At 46.6% G+C, this 22,389-nt stretch overlaps 2 protein-coding genes across 16 annotated transcripts in view; both read left to right on the forward strand.

The window, feature by feature from the left end:
* The window catches only part of LRP4 (LDL receptor related protein 4), an 89,273-nt gene extending 74,749 nt beyond the window's left edge, over nt 1-14,524 (forward strand). For 5 of the 6 annotated variants that reach the window (XM_040560036.1, XM_040560037.1, XM_040560038.1 and 2 more), the window contains 17 exons: nt 47-178; nt 832-972; nt 1,676-1,762; nt 1,976-2,147; nt 2,231-2,393; nt 2,638-2,863; nt 4,238-4,541; nt 4,878-5,096; nt 5,399-5,533; nt 5,714-5,822; nt 6,150-6,294; nt 6,816-6,929; nt 7,230-7,353; nt 8,037-8,104; nt 8,695-8,782; nt 9,315-9,456; nt 11,218-14,524. In XM_040560036.1, the coding sequence (XP_040415970.1) occupies nt 47-178; nt 832-972; nt 1,676-1,762; nt 1,976-2,147; nt 2,231-2,393; nt 2,638-2,863; nt 4,238-4,541; nt 4,878-5,096; nt 5,399-5,533; nt 5,714-5,822; nt 6,150-6,294; nt 6,816-6,929; nt 7,230-7,353; nt 8,037-8,104; nt 8,695-8,782; nt 9,315-9,456; nt 11,218-11,553 (2,705 nt within the window). In that variant the 3' untranslated portion in view covers nt 11,554-14,524. Of the gene's footprint in view, nt 1-46; nt 179-831; nt 973-1,675; nt 1,763-1,975; nt 2,148-2,230; nt 2,394-2,637; nt 2,864-4,237; nt 4,542-4,877; nt 5,097-5,398; nt 5,534-5,713; nt 5,823-6,149; nt 6,295-6,815; nt 6,930-7,229; nt 7,354-8,036; nt 8,105-8,694; nt 8,783-9,314; nt 9,457-10,021; nt 10,356-11,217 lie in introns of those variants that run through there. The other variant, XM_040560039.1, reaches the window with a different exon arrangement.
* An 851-nt stretch (nt 14,525-15,375) lies between these two features.
* CKAP5 (cytoskeleton associated protein 5) overlaps nt 15,376-22,389 on the forward strand; it is a 48,421-nt gene continuing 41,407 nt past the window's right edge. For 4 of the 10 annotated variants that reach the window (XM_040560023.1, XM_040560027.1, XM_040560029.1 and 1 more), the window contains exon 1: nt 15,376-15,491. The gene's annotated coding sequence lies outside the window, so the exon portion shown is untranslated. Of the gene's footprint in view, nt 15,492-15,565; nt 15,586-17,669; nt 17,738-18,636; nt 18,711-22,389 lie in introns of those variants that run through there. The other 6 variants (XM_040560024.1, XM_040560028.1, XM_040560031.1 and 3 more) reach the window with 5 other exon arrangements.

Raw genomic sequence — 22,389 nt, forward strand, 5'->3', positions numbered from 1 at the left:
TGTACTTATTCTACTGGCTTATGGATTCATGTCATCTTTCCTGTAGTACGTACACCATGTGAAGTTAACAATGGAGGCTGCAGTCACCTATGCCTTCTGGCACCTCTTCCAAAAGGTTACAGCTGTACCTGCCCTACTGGCATCAATCTACAGTCTGATGGCAAGACCTGCTCTCATGGTGAGTCCCCTCTGCAGGATCTTCATTGTAACTGGACCATAACTACATTCTGCTCCCACCTTGTTACAGAACAAAATTCACTTCATGCACTTACCTGCTTTACCCCCCTTGAAAAGCCCATTTGCTGCCTGTACTTTCACTGTGAGAGGGTAACACTGAAGAAACCTGTCAATAACTGGATTGATGCAGAAAAATTTTTTCTTGAAATTGCACTTGGCAAACTAAACTGGCTTTCACGTTTTCCCCATACTTTTGTTCTAACTTACTTTTAACTACAAGGTGTTATATCCTTTGGTAGATCTGTACACACTACTTCTATTGACCCTTTTTTTGAGGATTGTGGAAGGCTCTTGGCTTCAGGCCATGGTACATTCACTTAGACAACAGGAAAACTGACTCCTAATTCCTGTTCCCCACGTGGTACCAGAAGTAACTCTACCATGAGTGCACTCATTTTCAACTTGGAAATACTGAGTGATGTGGAAAGATTCTTTAAAGCTCTTGTACCCCGACTCGCCATAAGCAGAGATCTGTCTCAGACTTCACCTTTTCCACTGAAGTGGGTTTTGGCTCCAGAATGCTCAGTAAATTAGGCCTTGCAGTTGGCTGGACTTGTTTCTCACTGATACCTGTCCGTTTTCAACTCTCTGCAGGAATGACCAGCTTTCTGATCTTTGCCAGAAGGACTGACATCCGTATGGTCTCTCTGGATATTCCCTACTTTGCAGATGTTGTTGTCTCAGTCAATGTCACCATGAAAAACACCATTGCAATTGGAGTGGATCCTCGTGAAGGTCTGAACTTCATAATGTATCAAACTGCCTGTTTGAGAGGCAATAAGTGACTTCAGTATCTAAATGTCTGAATAAAGGCCTGGGTGCAGATTTTACTGGTGTAGGTTGTGAATTTGGGTAGGTTTTTTTTCTAGTATATGCTGCAAATGTTCCTTTCACATCAGGAAAGGAATATCTATATGAAAGCAGACAGCCACAACTAAGTGGTAAAAGCTGCCTGCTATATTGAGAGAGGTTCCTGTCCATTTCGGATTTAAGAAAGCTTTCTTCCTGCTGAATTCTGTTACAGCAGTAGAGCTGAGACTCTGGCTATTGGCTTATACTGAAATCTGATGCTGTGCTTGATGTAAACCTACTGCTGTGTAGTAAGGTAGATGACATGATTGCTGTCCTCTGGGATATTGTAAGAAGTAAGACGTGGGATTCTACTACTAGCTGATAATGTATTATATATTCTCTGACCTTATGTGTAGGTCACTGCTAGAACAGCAGAGAACTCCCCAGAGCCAGTGCTTTCACACTTTTTGGGGAGGACTTGAACAAGAAAATTTGTAATGTTCTATTGCTCTAGCTGAATAGTCTTGTGCTGCTGTTATTCCTGTGCAATCAGATCAGTCTTGAATGGCCTAGCTGGTAGTCAGAGACCTGGGTCTGATTGTTAAGGATTTTGGTGATTTATTTTAATTTCTCTTCTTCCACCCAGGAAAGGTTTACTGGTCAGACAGCACACTGCGGAAGATCAGCCGGGCTGCCCTTGATGGCTCCAAATTTGAAGATATCATCACCACAGGTAAGAGTGATTTTGTACTGGGAGCCTCTTGTCTCTGTGCAGTGTGAAAAGAGATATTCTCTGATCTCCTGGTGGAATAATCTTTAAATTTTTGGTGGAAGGGCAGGCAAAGCATAAAGCAACTCCCTGATGAGTTGCAAAAAGGCAATATTGGGAGTTCCTGAGTAAGCTGGGAGGATGAGCAGTGACTGATACACCTTAGTGTTTTCTCAGGTCTGTTGACTACGGATGGGCTGGCTGTGGATGCTGTTGGCAGGAAGATATATTGGACAGATACAGGAACAAACCGTATTGAAGTGGGCAACCTTGATGGCTCCATGAGGAAAGTCTTGGTCTGGCAGAATCTGGACAGCCCACGGGCAATAGCCTTATACCACGAGATGGGGTTAGTGTTGTCAAGAGTGTTATCTAGGTGTTGGAACACAGCTTCTGACATCTATTTCCATAATACTTACTGCTTTTCTCTAGGTATATGTATTGGACAGACTGGGGTGAGAATGCCAAACTGGAACGCTCTGGAATGGACGGCTCAGGACGCGTGGTGTTGATCAGCAACAACCTGGGCTGGCCTAATGGACTGGCAGTGGATAAGGCTGGGTCCCAGCTGCTCTGGGCTGACGCGCACACTGAGGTCTGTTTCTATTTAGTGTTGTTTGTCACTGGGTCTTTAGTAGATCCTGGAGGCTATTTTGAAGCTCTTGAACAAGCTGTTGAGAGAACAAGGGGAACATAATTTTTTTCTGAGAGCTTGGGCTATATGGAGGGTGGACTTGACTAACATCACTTAGGCTCTGGTTCCCACTCAATATAGTCGCTGTTAGCAAGAGGGGTCAGTGTGCTGAGTGTTTTGCTGATGTGATTGCTTCTTTCTTCAGCGTATTGAGGCTGCAGATCTCAATGGCGCTAACCGCCGCACCCTGCTGTCCCCAGTGCAACACCCCTATGGCCTCACTCTGCTGGACTCTTACATCTATTGGACTGACTGGCAAACTCGCAGCATTCACAGGGCTGACAAGGATACTGGTGCCAATGTCATCTTGGTGAGGGCAAACCTGCCTGGCCTCATGGACATACAAGCTGTCGACAGGGCACGGCCCCTGGGTGAGTTTCTAGGCTGCTCCCAAATGAGTGGTGTCTGACTGTGGTGACTAGGGGAGCCCTTGGGAGCTGTCATTGAAAAGGAGTCCTTTAAGAAAGCATGAGTGATAGAAATAGAGCACCAGAATCAGCTTTTCTTCTTCCCTCTTGTGTAACTATTTTTTTATAATTTCCCCTGTCTATCCTGCTCCATAGGTCTGTTATTTATTTTTTACTGCATGCCTTTTGACCACATGCACCCCATTTCCTTCATTAGATCGCACTGACAGCCTCATTATCACACACATCAGAGCCATTTTCTTAGGAAGACTGAGTCATGCAATATTAGACTTCACCTGAGTCTTCTGGCAATGGACAGTCTCCAGGACATAAAAAAAATCCAAAAGGCAATCATTCATCTTAAGCTAGTTGCTGAAACCTTGTTTCAAGTTCCAGTCATTTTTTCTCAACCATCACAAGCTTCATCTTCCCGCTTGCCACTTTGCTCTACAAATCTATGCTTCGTTAGCAGCTCTTAATATATCATCCATTCTGTGCCAGAGTGGGATTCCTTATGTTACCTTTTGGGGATCCTATACAACCTCATCTTGTCTCCTTGCTCTTCAGTGTGAGTTGTTGCTTTGTGTTGTCCCTTCGTTTCAGTGGAATTTCCCCAGTATGTACTTCTACAGAAAACTCTGTGCAGCTTCTCTGTCGCTAACAGTAGAGCATCGTTCTTGACAGTACAACTTTACAGTATAACTTGAAGCTAACCAAAACTCTAGCCATCATATCCCTGTTACATTCCCTCCACTCCCTGCACCTTCAAGGCTTATCCCCTTCTAATAAATGTATGCTGGCTTTTCAATAAAGAAAAAAAGTCGGAACTGAAGATATGACCCTAATATGTCAGACACTTACAGCAGGCTTCTCTAATGCCTTTGTTTATTTGCCACTGTGTGCAGCTAACTTGAAACAGAAGCTTCTTTGTCAGCCTGGCCTCTGGTGCGTTGTCACACTGCTTCCCCACAGGGTGGGATCTTTCAGTCAGCATTATTTTTTGCAGCTATAATAAATCTAAGCTGCAGTTCTGTGAATCTATCAGCATTTGTATGATCCTTTTTCCATGGGAAAACTATGATCAGCAAGGAATAAAGGTCAGGATTTTGTTCCTGTGCTCCCCACTACTTCTGTGCCTTTCTGTTCTCCTTGCCCAACCATTAGTTTTGGAGGGAGGCAATCTCTGTATGCAGGGCTGTAGATTCCCAGTAAGGCTACAGTTAGGATGAACCCAGCTGCTAGCAAGTTGTGCATGTGTGATGTGTGTAGACTTTAAAATAAAGCTTTGTTCTCTGGGACCACATTGATCCTTAAACTGTGCTTTCTCTACTTCTAAAGGCTTTAATAAATGTGGATTTCGTAATGGTGGCTGCTCCCACCTTTGCTTGCCTCACCCCACTGGCTTTTCCTGTGCCTGCCCCACTGGCATCCAGCTGAAGCGAGATGAGCAGACGTGTGACTCTTCTCCAGAGACCTACCTGCTTTTCTCTAGCCGTGCTTCCATCCGTCGTATCTCACTGGACACCAGTGACCATACAGATGTGCACATCCCTGTCCCCGAGCTGAACAACGTCATTTCTCTGGACTATGACAGTGTGGATGGCAAGATTTACTACACAGATGTTTTCCTTGATGTCATCAGGTGGGTGCCAGTGATCTGCTTGGCCAGTGCCCAGGTCACCCAGCTGTGTGTGCTGTCTGTGCCACAGCAAGCTATGTGCAGTGTGCCAGGAAGTTGGGGAGACCATGAGATGCTGTCTATACACCACTATTTGCACCTTGTCTGTGGCATGCAGCATCATGTGTTTTGCTGAAGTAAATGCTAAGAGTGTCTTTAACCTGCTAGAGATTACGGGAGAAAAGAGATTTGGGAGGCAGCAGTATGAAGTAATCCTGTTGTTGGGGGGGGATCTTGTTGTGTGATCCCTGTCAGGAGCTACCCATTCCTCACTGCCATTTGTTACTGATTTCCTTTCAGGCGGTCTGATCTGAATGGCAGCAACATGGAAACTGTTATTGGTCAGGGTCTGAAGACTACAGATGGCCTGGCAGTGGACTGGGTCGCTAGGAACCTCTACTGGACAGACACAGGACGCAATACTGTAGAAGCAGCTAGACTGGATGGCAGCTCCAGGAAAGTGCTGATCAATAACAGCCTGGATGAACCCCGAGCCATTGCTGTCTTTCCCAAGAAGGGGTAGGTATGGGGTATTGGTGGGACAGGGAGAAGGGCTGTACAGAGGCAAATTGGAGGACGAGGATATGTGTGGAAGAACAGATGTGCTGTGTGAATCTGTAGATACCAGCAAGGGACTGACTGAGTGACAGAGGAAATCAGGCAGACAGTGATTGTGAAGGTTGGGCAGATAGTTGGGAGAAGCAAACTACAGACCACATGAGCCTTTCTGAAACTGAACAGTGCAGTTTACTGAAAGTTTTAGTTGAATTAGGCTGAACAAAATGTCCTTTTCTTCTTGCATTTGTTTCTTATCTCATTAGGTACCTCTTCTGGACAGATTGGGGTCACATTGCTAAAATTGAACGGGCAAACTTGGATGGCTCTGAACGTAAAATCCTGATCAACACAGACCTAGGATGGCCGAACGGATTGACCTTGGATTATGACACAAGGAGGTCAGTGAAACAATTTCTTGCACCTGTATAGAATTAAGGGATATAATGAATTTTCTTTAACCATCTTAGCCTAGTTTCTTGAAGTGTTTTGATTGGTCCAATCCATCTTGGCTAGCAAATGACTAGAGAGTAAAGAGGGATTGTATTGGTGGAAGCTCACCTTTTTCCCTGTTCCTCCAGGATTTACTGGGTGGATGCGCATCTTGATCGCATAGAGAGTTGTGATCTCAATGGGAAGCTACGGCAAGTGTTGGTCAGCCAGGTGTCACATCCCTTTGCTCTGACCCAGGTAAGAAGATTTACCCCCACATACCTTTCTCCCTGCTGTGTTATTTGGACAGTGGAGCTTGGGGACAGGCAATTATTATAGTCTGGGGGAAAACTAAATGGCTATGGGGTGGTAGTACTTTACTCTTCTGTGGAGTTAACAAAGGAAGTTTGTCTGAACTTCTCTGGGGTGTAGACAGTCATTTTCTTTATGATAAGAAGGGGTTGAAAAGGCCTTTCTTTGGGGTCTTCTGCTACTGGGACATGTTTTTGATGGGTATCCTGTGTCTATGAGGCTAAACATGCTAATGGCTGTGAGTTTTTTACTTCTTGCTGTCTCCCTGAGCAGCAGGACAGATGGATATACTGGACTGACTGGCAAACCAAATCTATCCAGAGAGTGGACAAATACTCCGGACGGAACAAAGAGACAGTCCTGGCCAATGTTGAGGGGCTAATGGATATCATTGTGGTTTCCCCTCAAAGACAAACAGGTAAATAGGAGGGCCTTCTCTCAGGCAAATGTTAATTGGAGTCAAAAGGAAATCTAGAGCCACTGTCCTACTATAGACATCGAGTGAGGTTGACATCCTTCCTTGGATGCAAACTGTTAACGTATCATCCCTGGGCACGTTCTTTGTCTGTCTGCGACATTTCAGCCAAGTACATCTTGACTGTGTTCTCTTACAGCTTTGATCAGCAAAAGTCACTTTCTGTATTATTCATCTGACATTGTATTAAAACAGAATGTGCGCTTGTTTTTTATCTGTGCAGCTGTGTTGACTGGGCTCCTGTCTACTGGTTTCCAGTGCCACCCTTTCAAGAGTGCCCTAATCTTACCAACATCTGGCTATTGTCATCACTTTCTGAGCAGTCGGATATAGGGCATGTACCAGAGCATAGTAATTTGCTGAATTTCTAGCAAGTGTCTCTGGCTGAGCAGGAAAAAAAAATGTTGCTCTGAGCTCCTACCTAGTCATCTGCAACAGATTTTAAAATCGCTTGTTCCTTCCAGGTACTAATGCTTGTGGAGTGAACAATGGAGGCTGCACTCACCTCTGCTTTGCCAGGGCTTCTGACTTTGTTTGTGCGTGTCCAGATGAACCAGATGGGCGGCCCTGTTCTACTGGTGAGTTTTGTGAGCATAACTTGGGCAGTAGCTTCTGTATGTGAGCTACTGCCACCACTTATGTGTTGATCATTCATTTGTCTATGGCAGCCAGAGCATCTGAAGCTCTCCAGTGCAAAAACGTTTGCAAAGCCTTGTACTTGGAAGTAAGACAACTGTGAGCAGAACTTTCTTCTGTCCTTTCTGCTTAACAGGCTGGGTTTGGGATGGCAATCACATTTCAGAAATTATCTAGCTTACCAGACTTGTTCATCTGTCCCACAAAGTTGGGGTCCTCTTTATTTTTCTGTGTCGTTCTAGTTCCTGGTGTGGTGCCCCCTGGTCCAGAAACAACCAGAATAAGTGAGAGAAGTCAGACACCACCCGGCAGAATGGGTACGTCAACAGCCAAACCTCTCACATCTCTGGAAGCAGTGGAAGGAAAGTAAGTACTCTTGTTCTGTTGGAGTTAGGGTGTGAAAGTCACCGTTTGTGCAAGATGTAACATGCAAGCCCTCTCTGGCTGTCATCATCCAAATATACATCTCCTTAGCCAAAAGGGGCTATTCCAGCTCAGACTTTACAGACATAAAGACATAATGAAGTGTTAAAATCCTCCTGAGTCCATGTTGCTCCTTTGATTTATTTCTCAAGTCCTAATTTTAAGAACTTAATTTCAAGAAGAGACAGGAATTTGTTCCTTTAGTTCACTCTGACACGTCAGACCTGACCCAGACAACTGAGGAAATGATTTTGCTGGGTAATATATGGCTGTAAATATACCAGGCAAAACTTTGGCTTTGTTGGATACAATGTATTGGACAGAAAGATCTCTCTGCTGAATCTAGGAATTTTTCTATCTAGGTTTTTTTGCTTCAGCACTGAGATTTTTAGCAATGTGATTTTTGCTTCAGCACCTACACTGAAAATGTTCTGATCTAGTGAAATATACATATGAGGTCCTCTCTCCTCTGGATGCAGGAGGGTACTAGAGAGGAAAAAGGAGGGCTCCTGTTGTTGAGTTGGAAATGGAAGGGATTTCAGTGCTAGCCTGTTCTGTCTTGTCTTTTGATACTTTTGGTATTACTTTCAGTAACAGGATACTAACTGTGTCCTTCTGTCGTTCAGCTGCTCCGACAAAGATGCTATACGAGGCTTGTGTACCCATGCCAATGAGGCAGTGCTGGCAACAGTAGGTGAGTTCCTTTTCTTTGCTCTCCTCCACCAGTGGTGTTCTTCCAGATGTGTACAGAGCGTTCCAATACATAATATTTGAAACTAAAACTTCTGAAACTCGATCCTTAATTCCTCAAATGCTTTCTGAGCAAAATGTATCTGAAAGTGAATAACAGTCATACACATTCATTAGCCTATATGGGGACTTTTCCAAACGACATTTTGGTGTGAAGAATGCTACTGTTTTCTCTCATCTCCTACTTCATCCATTGGGCTTTCACCTTTAATGTTACCCCTCTTTACCATCCTCTTTGTGTTTAGTGGAGGATGGTTGGTTAGGTTAATGGTTTCTCACTGCATGAATAAGCTGTTAGCAAGGAGGTCTAACTCATCTTTATCCAGCCCCATTACAAAGATCTTGATGCTCCTGGTTTGCTGGGGACTGGGTGGGAGGAATGGATTTGTTCATATGTCAAATAAAACCCTTTGCTAAACTTACTCCGTGTGTTGACATTTTACTGTATGTAATTTTGTATTTTGTTACTGAAGTCAGAATTATCCAGTGGAAGTTAAGGAAAGTGTATAATGTACCCTTGCTGTTCTCTTTCAGGAGAAGGACTGCATGTTAGCTACATTATTGGAGGCCTTCTCAGCATCTTGTTTATTTTGCTGCTAATTGCTGCTTTCATTATATATAGGTAAGTGATCTTTTCCCTTTCTGCTGGACCATAGTAAAATCTAGCCTGTTTAAGAGCAGAAACCTCCTGAATAACACTTTGTAAATGACAATGAAGAAAGACAATCCCTTTGTTCTCATTTGTAAGCAGTGTTTGATGATTAGCAAGATTAGTCCTGTTCGTTTGAAGTGTTGGGCGTGTGCACATATTTTTGAAGCAGTATTGGCTAAATTTTCTGCAGCGAACTTAGGAGTTATGGAAGGGGGTGTGAGGTAATTCATATCTCAGTACATGTGTGGGCCTGTGCGCTCTCTGCCAGGTAGCTTCTCCAGTTATTGCCAGTATAGCTTTAGTGGTTACGTGGCAGAGCCTTGCTGCACTGGTAGCTAGTGAGTAGAGTATACATGTAGCTGAAGAGCATGGTGAAACCAGTGTTCCCCATCTCTTTGAGGGGCAGTGAAGATTGCTGGAGCTTTCCATCCACTGAACACTCAGGAACTTCAGATCCTGGCGGTAGGGCTCTTCCTCTTTTCTAACAGCTCTCTTCCTCTAGGCATAATAAGTCCAAGTTCACAGACGCTGGCCTGGGGAACCTAACCTACAGTAATCCTTCGTATCGGACATCTACCCAGGAGGTGAAGATTGAAACGATTCCCAAACCAACAATGTACAACCAGTTGTGCTATAAGAAAGAGGTAAGAGCTGCTACTAAGGGTATGCAAGACGAGTTCAAGCTGCTGTTAAGTATTACAGGCCTTCACGTGTGAAAATGTTGCAACTCTGTCAGCATTTACCCTTTAGGACATTGGAGGACAGCTTCAGTAAATTACTCAGACTCCTCCAAGCAGCAGCATTTCCTCCTCAGTGAGCTGTAGTGAATCGGACCTGTCTTTAGCTCTGTGCTTTTTCTCCACTCCCACAGTGTCTTATATTTCATTTGCATTGGATGTTGACTGCTGAAGTACAGGAGTCAAAGTGAATTGTCTTCCCTGGGCACAGTCCTGGTTGGTGACTGTTGCCCCAGGGCTGCTTTGGGCAGTCACCAGGGGAGCTAGGCAGACAGAAAGAGTTTGGTAACGAGAATGTGGCTCCTGGCTGTGCGCTGCATGGAAGGGGTGGGATAGGGAGAGAACTGGAGCTCTTAATAAAAGTGGCACTTTAAAGGCCCTCCAGAGGTCCACCTTGTGTGTGTGTGGCAGAATGGAGAGGGTTTAATATGACGTCTTGCAGCACTTAGTTTATCCTCTGTTTTCTCCTCAGAAGCTTTCTTATCACTCAGATAGTTTTTCATCTTCCCTCTTCTGATTTCCATCCACATCCTCATGTCAGGTATCACTATTCTGCGTATGTGTTTGATCGTGCCTCCCTCACTCAAGCTGTGTTGTGCGGCTGTCCCATACTAATTCCTCTTTCTTGTTTTTTCCTTGGCTTTTATGTCCTTAAATTTCTACTCTCTGCCAAGAAAGTTGAGATCACTTTCTCTGGTCTTGGCTTTGACTACTTAGTATGTGAGATCTGAAAAATAATTTCTGTACAAGTATTTATGATGGCCTGTTAGATTACTTAGCTCGTCTAGCAGGGATCATGACAAGACTTATGCAAAGAAGAGTTTTCCCTGGCTTTGTTTTTCAAATATACTATCTAATGGATTTCCCAAACTTTCCTGCAATTTTAGCCTTGCCTAGTAAGGATAAGACAGGCTGATTTCTTTGGAAATCCACATCCTTACCACTTAATTCTGCTGTTCTTACATATGCCCAGATGTATTCCCCTCTCACTCCACTTTGTTCCCAGGGTTTACATCAGATGTTATAATGCTCCTTACTTGTCAGTGAGCCAAGTGAGGCAGATTTCTTTACTTTAATCTTAGTATGGTCATGCTAGCCTCTGATGATTTCCATCATTTCCCTGTAATCTGCTTCCCGTGTATCACTGTGGAACTCAGACTCAACAGTGGTGTTCCAGCTGTGCTTTCCTGAGAGCTGAATCTAGAATGACTCAGATATCAATTCCCTAACCCTAGCTATTTTTACCATGAAGTCTTCTAGCTCTTTCTGCTTTCCATGTTTTGTTGGGTTTTTCTTCCTTTTTCTTTTTTTGGCTGGCTGGTTACGTTTTGTTTAACTTCTTTTTAGGTTCAGTGTCCTTGCTCCCTGCTGCCAGGGGTTTTATATAGTTGAATTAGGAGAGCCTCCTCATGCTTGTTTCCCTTCTATGATTTGAAGGCTCCTGGAGTTTGTAATGAGAGCTCTTGCAGGGAGGATTCATCTGGGGGAGGGTGAAGAACTGAGGGGAAACTTAGAATGGGTTTTGCCATTGTGACAGCCAGAGCCAGTGGCTATTTACATGGAGGTCCAGCCTTTCATCTGCTTCACTCTTTGTGCCAGCTCTGCTTTACTCTTTGCCTTATTTTTGTATAGATGTATCGTTTTTTCACTCATCTATCTGCTCCTTAGACTGGTCCTGACCACAGCTACACCAAGGAGAAGATAAAGATTGTGGAGGGCATATGCCTTTTATCCAGTGATGATTCAGAGTGGGATGACCTTAAGCAAATTCGGAGCTCTCGAGGAGGGATCCTCCGGGACCACGTTTGCATGAAGACGGACACGGTCTCTATCCAGGCTAGTTCTGGTTCACTGGATGACACTGAAACTGAGCAGCTGCTTCAGGAAGAACAGTCTGAATGCAGCAGTGTTAACACAGCAGCAGCCACTCCTGAACGGCGGGGCTCACTCCCAGACACAGGCTGGAAACACCAACGCAAGCCCTCCACGGAGAGCGAGGTCTAAAGTACACGCTCCTTTGGAAATGCTCGTACCCTCCCTGGCCTTTGCTCTGCACAAGAAAGACAGGACTCTGCCTGCAGACAAGGAAGGGCACAGACACTAGCCTCTCTTGTGAGGGGCCCAGAGACTGTGACAGCCTTTCAGCAAGGAGCTTGGGCAGCTGTGCTGTTGTGGTTGGAGGGGGAGGACGGGTGGGTTGGAACCCAGAGACCCTTTTGGCTCATTTTCACTGTCTGTGGTTTATTTATATGTTCCCTTTTCCTGGAAGCTGCCACGTTAACTTTTGCAGTGACTCCTTTGGCCTGAATCTGGTCCAGATTCTGTGTTCTCTGGCAACCTGCAAGTCCTGTGCCGTCCAGCTCACGGTTGATGCCCATGAAGAGAGCAGAGCTGCCTCAACGCTAGCTCCTGGTCACAGAAGTTCCCCTAGTCATTCCAGCACTAGCAGCACTCTTTGAGGCTTTATGTTGTGGGGTCTCTGACTGGAGAGATGTTTTGGAATAGATGGAGTATAGTCTGGTGCTCAAGGGGGCAGTGACACAGTGTCAGGTCACCTTTTGAGGGCATAAAGAGGGTAACCACAGTTGCCGTGACACTTCAGGAGAGCATCACTGTTTACGTTCCCATCTGCTAGTAAAAATCCTTACGGAATTCTCAGATCGGAGCACTATGTCTGTTGCTGGCAGTGGACACTGCTCCTGTTTCTCCACTTTCCTCTTGAAAAATATTTCTGTTCCAGAAAAATAAGAGTCAGCAAGTTGCCCTTTCAAAACTGCTCCCTGTGGGTGCTGGAGTCAGAGTGCTGTACTCGAGGAAAGAATAAACTGATATTGTTCTTAGCTCTAGAGAGCTAATGGGAGGAAATGCATCTCAGCCAGACCTAAGTTTTACTTTTGCCTTTGCATAATTGATATATATATATAAATATATAGATATATAAAAATAAAATTGCTAAATCCCCACCAGTTCCAGTTCTGCTAGGTCCCAGTTCTCTTGGCCTTTATGACCTTCGATTACCGTACCAAGGGAAAAGGAATTCCTAGGTCGAGTCTCCCCCAGGGGCACCCTCAGTGCTAACAGTCAGGAGCTGGTTTATTACTAAGCTGAGCGCATTTGACTTAGAGTAGGAGACAATAATCATGGAGCTGCAAGGGCCATTTTAAAATAGTTTGTCAGAGAGAATAGCACTTTAAGCCCCACTGTTCTACTAAAGAGCTCTCCTTGCAAAGTCATTTTTCCCATCAGCTGTGTGAGCTTCAGTTGTTCTCTGGCCTCCAAGGCCTTTACCCTCTAGGGGGGTAATTCTACCCTTGCAGTTACACCCCAGCAGCAGCTGGAGCTTGCATGCTCCCAAGGACTGTTGCTGCCTTTTCATAGTGTCCTGACTTCTCTTGTCATCTGTTTGTTCAGGCAGGAAAAAAGATTGAGAAAATGTTTCTTGACACTTCTTCAGAAATGAGATTTAAATCAACCCCTCAAGTTACATGAATACTATCATGGTAAAATAGTAAGTGTTAAACCAGATGCTTGGAAGCAGAACTTTACAGTGAAGAATTTCTCACGGCAAACTGTGACCTCTTTATCTCTTAGGAAGAAGCCGAGTACGTTCCCACCCATGGTGTAAAGAGAGCAAAGCATACAGTAGAGGTGCAGGGGAGGATGCATCTCCTGTGCAATATTTTTCCAGCTAGTAAACAAACAAAAAAAAAAAGGAAAATCAATCCTAGTCTGCTCTAACCTTGTTCGTATACCAACAGTCCTTCTACCCCTGAAAACATGATGGTTGCTGGCAGGTTGGCTGTACTTTTTACACCAGAGGTAGCTTTGCAGCAAGGGGAAGGTTGCAGCTTTGCCCTGGCTAGGTGGCTTGAAACTGTTCATAACTGCACCATTGGGCTGACTGGTGTGTATTCCTCTGGAAAATGAACTGGAGCGAAGGCTTGGAAATCTCCCTGTGTTAATGTGGGACTCTTCCCAACTCCCAGAGGGATTGTTTTTTTATTAGATTTTTATTTAATTATTTATTTGATTGACTCCAGCATGGGAAACTTTTGTTGGACGGGGGCACTTTTGGACTGAGGTGTAGACTCAGCTGGGGACTGAGAAAGGATTCTTTATCACTGGCACGGACCTGGTCTGTCTAGGCTGCCTCATACAGGGACATCACAGGCAGAAGGCTCAATTTGAACAGAAGTGACGTGTAGGGACCAGGGCATTAGAGCTAGGAGTGAAGGGCGGGGGAGGAAGACTTGGACTTGTGAGAGAGCAGGAGCATTTTTTATTTATTTACTTTACCCCAGTAGCTCTGTAAGTGTGCACCAACCTCCTGAGGTGGGACAGGGGTGAAGGGAAACATCTGCCCAGACTGTCACTTGAGGTTCAGTCAGCCTGTTGAAATAATTGCTGTCCAAGTCACAAGTGCAGAATGGAAAGGAAAACCCAGTCAGTCCTTCCAACAACTAATGGTGGTTGTGATCTCCACTTTGGTTTATCCTCTGCTGCTTCTGAGGAGGGACGTTGCATACTCCAGCCTAACAACCATTCATAACTGCCCTCTGCCCCCTTCCTGATGGCAAAAAGGCCCCAAAACATCCCCCAGCCTCTCCTCTGCAAGTGAGGTGGACAAAAATTAGTTTCTTTGTCGTAAAGTATGGAGAAAGCTCCAGTGAGATGCTGCCTCGGGGGTGCATCGTGTTTCCCCATGCTGGGGAAGAGAAGACCCTCATTGCACTTAGGCTGCTAAGAATGTAAAAAGGCCACTGGAGGATGATCTCTTGAGCACTGATTTACTATGTAAAAAGCAAACCTCTCTCCTGTCTGTCCTGAGCTAACATCAGTGATTTCTCTGTGTTCCTGTGTAATGGTTTTAACGTTACTCACTGGAGACATCGGACTTTCTGGAGTTATTTAACCACTGTGTTCAGTATTTTAGGGGTTGATGATAATTTAATATAAATTTAGCTTTTCTTAACCATTCTGCCTGGCTTTTGGTTGTGAATCATGCATGTTATTTGGACTCTCCTTTGAAAGAGGAGCTCCCAGACCTGTTTGCACAAAACCTCAACTTTGTTTCAGTTGAGAGGAACAAAAAGGTAGGAATGGATACGGGTGGTTTCCATCATCAGAGTGTTCACCACGCTTCTTCTGCCAGTGAGCCTTTGAATCAAGGGCCAGATACCTAAACTCACCTTTACATCCCTATGTGGACATGTACTCTCACCCTGCCCCTACTTTGCTTTTTTCCCCGCTACCGTTTTGACATGGTGACAGCCCAGGAGCGTGGCCTTCTTTTCTGAGAAGTATCAGGACGACAGTGGTCTCCAGCAGTGTATGACAAAGGAAACTTGGGTTGTTTCACAGCTCTCTCTGCCCAGTGGAAAACAGAGCTCTGAAGAAGAGAGGAGGTGCTGGCTGTGGTGTTTTTTAACTGAGAGCTTAATAAAGAAGGCTGAACACTGAAGTAATAACTGACTGTCCCCTTCTGATGCTAATCTTGTATTCCCTGCTGTCTGTGTCTGGTGGGAAACAAAAACACCAACGCGTTTTCAAATACTTTTGCTTTATTCCTACACTACCTATGAGGTAGCGCAGGAGTGATCACACTGAGGCCACGCACAACTATTCTGACACCTCATTTTTTATTTAACGCGCGTCCCTTGAGTGGTGTGGGGGGCACAGGGGCAGGGGAAGACCCTTCGGATCCCGAAGCCGGATCCCCCCGGGCCCCCCTCAGCTCCCGGGGCTCTCCTCAGGGCCGGGCCGCGCCGGCGTCGCCGCTGCCGGATTCAAACGGCCCAATGAGGCGCGCGGCTGCGGCAGCGGGCGGGGCCGGCGCGGGCCAACGGGCGGGGAGGACACTGGGAGGTGCGGGCGGGGGGAGCGATTTCAAACGGCGCCGAGCAGCGGCCGGACACTCGCCGCGCCCGACCCGCGGCGGCCAGGTGAGAGCCGCCCCCGGCCCGCCGCGCACCGCCGGGCCCCCGCCGCCGCCTCCCGCCGCGCTCCGCCGGGCCCGCGGAGGCCGCTGGGGCTGAGGTAGGCCCCGGCCCTCTGCTAGGCCTAGCGCCGGGTCCCCCGCCCTGTCAGGGGGCCGCGGCCCCGGAGCGGCCCCGGAGCGGCGCTGCCGCCCCCCTGTGGGAAGGCGCCGGGCCCGCCCGCTGCCCCCGGGCCGCTGCCCCCGGGCCGCTGCCGCGCTGTGAGGGGGGACCGGGAGCGGGGGAGGCCGCGGCCTGCGCCGTGCGGGCGGCTGGGGCCTGAGGCGGCCGCGGCTGCGTCGCTCGTGGCATCGCGGCGGGGAGGTGCTGGGAGGTACTGGGAGGTACTGGGGTCCCTCCTGGGAGGTGGTCGGGCTCGGCCCGCTGCTGGAGCCCCGCCACGGAGACGCTTTGCTGGCCTCCCGTCACTCCCAGCCCTTGTTTCGTGAGGCTGCGTGCGGGGATGGCTTCCCTTCGCGAATCACCTGGGGAAAACGTCCCCCGAGATAATGACGATCTTACAGCAAAATCCGCGAATGCTTCTGCGGCTCGGGTGTTGGTCCTCCATCCCCTGGGCCCGTCACCAGAAGGTGCCTCCTGCCGAGCCCTCTGTAGCTGGCAGGAGTGTGGGATCCCCCCACCCCTCTCCTTGTCAGCTTCTTTCTGGTTCTGAGTCAGAGTCTTGTGATCCTCCTTAACGCAGGAGCTTTCACGTTGCTGGAGGGGGTCCTCCAGAATTTGGAGTTTTCCCAGCAAGGGACCCACAGGATTGTGCAGCAGGGGCTGGGGGATGAAACTTCTGTACAGCACAAGCAGACCTGGTCTCTGCTGTTTAAAATAAAAAAGAACAAAACAAGAAACGACCGCCCCCCAAAGCACCCCAAACTCTTCTGCTACAACTTGCTGTCTGATTTTTGTTCAGTGTGTATCAGCTATCTAATTATGTTGAGGATTTTTTTTTTCTGATTCTTATGTTGCATTTAGTATTAAATTCTCCAGTGCTTGTACTAAACCACGGTACTATTACAAATTGCCCTCTGCAAGTGAGGAAGGAAGGAGTAGCTGTCAGGATGCTGGGCTGCCAGCTGTGGGAGACCTTCCTCCCTTATTACTGCTGTGTTGGAGAAGGCATTGCTCTGCACTTTCAATTAGTATGCTAATTAGTTATTAATTAGAAACTGTAAAGATGCATGTTTCCAAATGCTGCTAGTCTCAAATACTGAAGTATTATGAAAGGCTACTAATAGAAATTTATTATTATTGAAAATTTGCAATAGCATCAAGCCAGAAAGAAGAGTCGTGGGGTGCAAGCTGCAGTTACTGACTCTTTTGCTGTCCAGGATTGGTTTGGTTGGTTGGGCAAAAATTAGGATTTTGCCTCAAACTTGGCTTTCCTTAAAACTTTCATGTTCTTGTCATTTTCCTCCATTCAGAACCTGTAGACACGCCTTTTTTCCCCTTTAGACAATTGCAGTAGGGTTAAAGCTTCACTAAGAAATCAATTTATCAAGGTAGTATCAACAAAACCAGTAATCAAGTACAGTGAGCTGATTGTCAACTAAGTGTTGTAGATGCGCTTATTGAAGGTAATTCTAAAAAATACAAATTTGGGAATATTAACTAGGGGACCTGCACAAAATAGATGAAACTTGGGTTTTGGAGGCATGGGAGATTAGAGTCAGACTGCTTTAAATCCGTACTGATGCAAGACTTCTCATTTGCTAACTTAATATAAAAAAGTGAATGTGTGCTAATGGGTGGGTATTGCTGGTTCTCATGCACGTGTGACTTGGTTCCGTGCTGACTCTTGTCCTTCCCCTGATGTGGGCCAGTTATGTAATCTGGGCCTGTGTTTCCCAAAAACCGGGCCTGTGCCACTGTGGAGCTGCTAATCTCGTATAGACCGTACGGTTCTGACGTCTTGTTCCTGTTTCATTGTCAGTTCCAAAAACCTGACTTCTAGCTCACATTACGACTTGTTTTTCTCTCGTGCCTCTGTGTGTGAGGTGATAAATTTACAGTTGAAATTCACTTGTCACGTTGTGAGCTTTTTCAGTCAATCCTTTTTTTTTTTTTTTCCCCTCCTTTGCTACCCTGAATAATTGTCATCTGCTGACTGCACCACCTCTGTTCATCCCTTTGTAGGTCGGTTATGAACATCCTGCACTGTGCATGCAATTAGGAAGTTGATCTGAATGCTTTGTGGAGCAGAGGTAATTGTCTCCAAATCTTAAGTATCTGATATGAAGATTTTGTTGTGCAGGGCGTATGGCTTGAAGGACCCTTGAGAGACGTAAATACTTGTAAACCCTGTAATTAGGATTTTCAAAGTTTTTTCTAATTTTCTAAGATTTTCTAAATAAGGATTTTCTAGGATTTTTCTAAGTTGTAGTCAGCGATTATCTGACTGTTTCTTTTTCCCTCTTCCCATTTGCCCTCTGTCCCATTGTTCCAGCTAGATGTGCTCTTCTGTCTCTTAAAAGAAACACAACGCATTACGTTGCTAATTTGTCTATAAAATCTTTAATACGTTTTGTGAAATCTCTGCTGGAGTAGGATGGGATCGAGGCCGTGGCTGGTTCTGGGACAGCATAGCGTATGCCTGTGGGACCCGTACAGCCCTCACTACGGTAGCTGGTGCTCTGATGCGGGCTGTCAGTGGCCCACCGCGTAGCAGTGGGGTTCTAAAGCCTCGTACCCTCGCGTTTAATTTGAACATCGCCTCGCACCAGGCAGCGTTGCCGTGGCTTTATTTAAAGAGTCCGGAGCCGAGGAATCGCGTGGTGTTTGGGCTGTCTGTGGATGTCCGAGGCTGTGGGGCGCGTTCGTGCCTCCCTGCCGGAGGGCCGTGCGGGCGGGAGCCGCCGCTGATGAATCAGCTCTGCGCGGGGCAGGGCCGGGCCGGGCCGGGCGGCGGTGCTGCGGTGCTGAGGCCCGGCTGCGGGCAGCCGCCGGGGGCCGCCGGCCGCGGGGCCCCGGCTGCCGCCCGCCGTGCCCGCGGGGTGCCGGCGCTGCCCTGCCCGCCTTTGTCTGGCCCGGCTGGGGCCGGCTCCCCGCCCCGGCACCGCCGCGGCGCCCCCGGCCCCGCCCGCCCGCGGGGCGGCGCTTCCAGCCCGGCCCGGCCCGGCTCGGCTCGGCCCTTCCCTCCCTGCCTCCCCTGCGCCGGAGCCGGGCCGGGGCTGCCAGGTGAGCGGGGCCGGGCCCGGAGGCCGGGGCCCGGGGGGAGGCGCGGGCAGGGCCCGGCCCGGCGCTGAGGCGAGGCGGCGGCCGGCCGCAGACAATGCGGGGAGCGGGGGCAGCCTCTTGCCGGCAGGGCGGCGGGCGGAGGGGGCCCTGCGGGGTGGCTCGTGGGGGCTTTCCCTCGGCAGCGGTCCCGGCCGGCTTCGTAGGGAGCATCCCGGGGGCCTTGCCTGCTTTGTCAACACCTCAGGGGCTGGGGAGCCTGCAGCCAGTAGGCGCTGCCCTGCCGCCACCCCTCATAACAGCCATCCGCCCTTACCGTCGCCTCAGGGCGCGCAGCCTTGCCCCCGCGGTGCCCTTTTCCCCACAGCCCCTCTCTGCTGCGTAAGGTTGGCTTTGCTGCAGGTTTGCCCATGTGGTAAGAGATCACAAGTATGGATCTGGAAGCGGGAGGTCGGTTTGTTTTGCCTTGTCTCTCACTTTGAGGCTGTTGTTTCCATGCGCCTAAGTCATTTGAGGGGACTGTGCATTGAAGTATATTCCACAGAAATTAGCTGTCTCCCTCACCAATAACTTACCAGCTTTGCTATTAAGATGTCACTGAGCCAGCTCAGGACAAATGCATTAGAGCAGGCAAGAGAATGTAATGCTGTTTACTCTTGTATGCCATTCCAGTGCTGCTGGAGCTGTGCAATGTACTCCACAGCCTGCAAAGCAATTCCTTTGAACCGTGTATTTCGCCTACTTAATTTTCATTATTCTGAGGCCCTGCTTTCCTTTCATCAGGAGCCTACGTATTTCACATCTTCTAATTGAAATTGCCGGCCTCTAAAATAGGAAATTTTTATGGCCTAAGCAGCAGATAGCCTTCTGTGTAGTTTCTCTTCTGTGCGTGTGTTTGTTTTTAGACCTGCTCGTTACTTTGTGGACAAGCTGGAAAGCAAATGGTCAGCATGACAAAGTTCTTCTGACTCTCTTCGGCTTTTTGCAGGCCTCTTTAGTTCAGGAATAGTAGCTGGACTTCATTTTTCCTTCTGATTGTGGAATTTACTAAAGCAACCTATTGCGTTGTTTCATTGACTAATGACTAATCTTCGATTCGCATACTCAATGTGTCTGAGTTGTGTTTAAAAATTCATCTATGCTGTCGTTACTTGAATTTTTCAAATTTTTTTTTTAAGCGCTGTTATATTGTAGCTAACAAACCAAACCGTTGGTAGGGAAGTACTAGAAATTCTGCTGGGCTAAACTTCTGAGACACTGAAACTTCATCTTTTAAGAGACAAGGAGCAAATGTGACCCAAAACTGCCATGAAACAAATAAAAATTCTTTGTGCTGAGAAGACTGGACTGTACTGGCAGAGAACTGTCCGCTGAGAAGTGTGGTCTCAACTGAAATGTGACATAGAGCTTTGTGGTTTCCAAGTATGTACTCTACTATGTAGGAACATTTCAAACAGAATTTGACTTGAAAATGGTCTGCCTTGCTTTCTCTGAACATACTCTTTGGGTAAACCTTCTGGGAAGGTTACTTTGGCATCAAGAGTTTTGATGACTTAAAAGCTGTTCTTGCACAAGAGTGACGTTCAGTAGGTGGAAGTGGGTAGGGAGAAGTGGACAATCAGTATCAATAAACGTTTGCTTTTGTTTAGCACAAAATGGCTCCCTAGTTTGCCAATGAGCTTTTTATGGAAAAATGGTCTGGAAGCTGAAGCTTCATGATACTATATAGTGAACCGGTAATAAACGTGCTTCAAAATACAACATATCAGAATGTTTATATCCAGAGGCTTTGCTTTAGCAGTGTCCTGTAAGGTTGATGCTGTTCAGCCCTCAAAAATTGTAGCAGAGAAAGCATTTATTTAGAGGCTGAGTTGGGAACTTTTCAGATCAGTGCGTAGCTAAGCCAAAGATTCCTGCAGCGTCACTTTCCCATATTCTCCTAATGTGTTGATGAATTTGTTTCCTACACTTATATCCAGTGGGCAGTTCTTACTTTTACATTTGAATTTCTTGCATTTGTGCTGCCTTAAATATTTTCTGCTCTTGCTGCTTTTATATTGTCTCCCTTTAAAAGATATCCTGCTCTTTCCTTGTTGGTCTTCATTTTCTTACTGCTCCGTAGCATAAGAGTTTGCCCTGCCAAGAACTGTCAGGGAAGATTTGTTGTTCCTCTCCGTTGCAGATTGCTCAGCTGACTTGCTTTTGTAAATGTTCTGTTGACCACGTTAATAACAGGCCTCTCTCACAAAACTTATTTTGGTGGTTCAGTCACTTCAGAGGTCCCGTTGACTGTATTCTACCAAAATGAGTGTTGCTACAGAAAGACTTAAATCTGTTCCAAGGCTGTAAAATTAGTTGTGCTCACAAGAAAGCTATATAGGTCAAACGCTTCGTTGCTGTGAATTCACTGGTAGTAACGTAATTTAGCTGCATTATTGTAGAGTGAAGCTACTTGCTATCTCGTGTTGAGAAGTGATGGAAGAAGCTTACATATCTTTGCAAAGAAACTTTAAAAAAAAAAAAAAAGTAGGATCATTTCTGAACATATGGAAACCAGTGATTTAATTGAAGGGAGAAACAACAGTCTCTTATTCTGGTAAAGGCAACACACAGGCAGTGCAAGGTTTTGGGATTAGGGCAGGTGTGAACAGTGCTGAAGCTGGAGAGAAGTGATGTTTGAGGGAGCTCTCCCTCTGTGACTATATTACATCCTGATAAACTGCCTGTTCCAAAGGGATTTGTAAGTTAGTGGAGAGGATGTATAATTGTATCGCTATTTTTAGATGCAGGATTCAGCGCAGAAGGCAACTTAACCCATTTTATAATTGAAGTAACAGTTGTAGATGTTGCAATTAAAAATAGTAGGGGAACTGACTTGACCAGACTGAAAAAAATGGGTGGGAATATATGCACTGCTTTACCCTCCCCATTCCCGCAAGGTGAGTACCTCATGATGTCAGGAAGGAAGTGCTAGGTCTTTTTCTCCTGGTTTCTGTAATGCAGCACTAGGATATACAAGCCAGGAGTCAAACTTCGTAGCAGTGAACTATTGTCAGCGTGTAAAGGTTTAAAAAAAAATTTACTTGGAAATCTGTATCAGGCTTGCAATGGCCAAGGCTTTTTAGCGGAGCTGCTCCCGATTTAGTGTTTAAACTGATTGTAGAGTTGTAGTAAGGTATCACTGACCTGCACTAAGAGTTTCCCTGGTGGAACAGGTCTCTGGAGAGAAAAGTGCTCCTTTGCACTGCTGACGTGGGGAGTTCATATTGCTGACAGGTTTCCAAACAAGCAGGGTGTAAATGAGGGTTTGTTGTGGTACCAGTGTCAAAACTTTGTATTCTGGTGTTTGTGCTGCTGGCAGGTATGTTAGTGCCTTATTCCTTTTCCTGTTTTATCTGAGAGTACCTCTTGTCCTTGCGTGCGTTTCTTGTGCTTTCATCAACAAAAGGATACAGACAGGGAATGGCTTGAATACTACCTCCAAGTTCCTGAGTGAGATTGAGAACTACTTAACTCCTTACCCTTGACAAGAATAAATGGAGTGCATTTAGCGTGTGTGAGCCTGGGAGAGAGCGCTCTATCTATTAGTGATTTGCATCCGCACTTAGGAAGTGCCCCCATTTTTTCTGTACTGGTATGTTAAGTTAAAGGTGTTCCTGATGCAAATGCAGCTTATACCAAA

This window comes from Cygnus olor, chromosome 5 (assembly GCF_009769625.2).
Source record: "Cygnus olor isolate bCygOlo1 chromosome 5, bCygOlo1.pri.v2, whole genome shotgun sequence".
Taxonomy (NCBI): Eukaryota; Metazoa; Chordata; class Aves; order Anseriformes; family Anatidae; genus Cygnus; species Cygnus olor.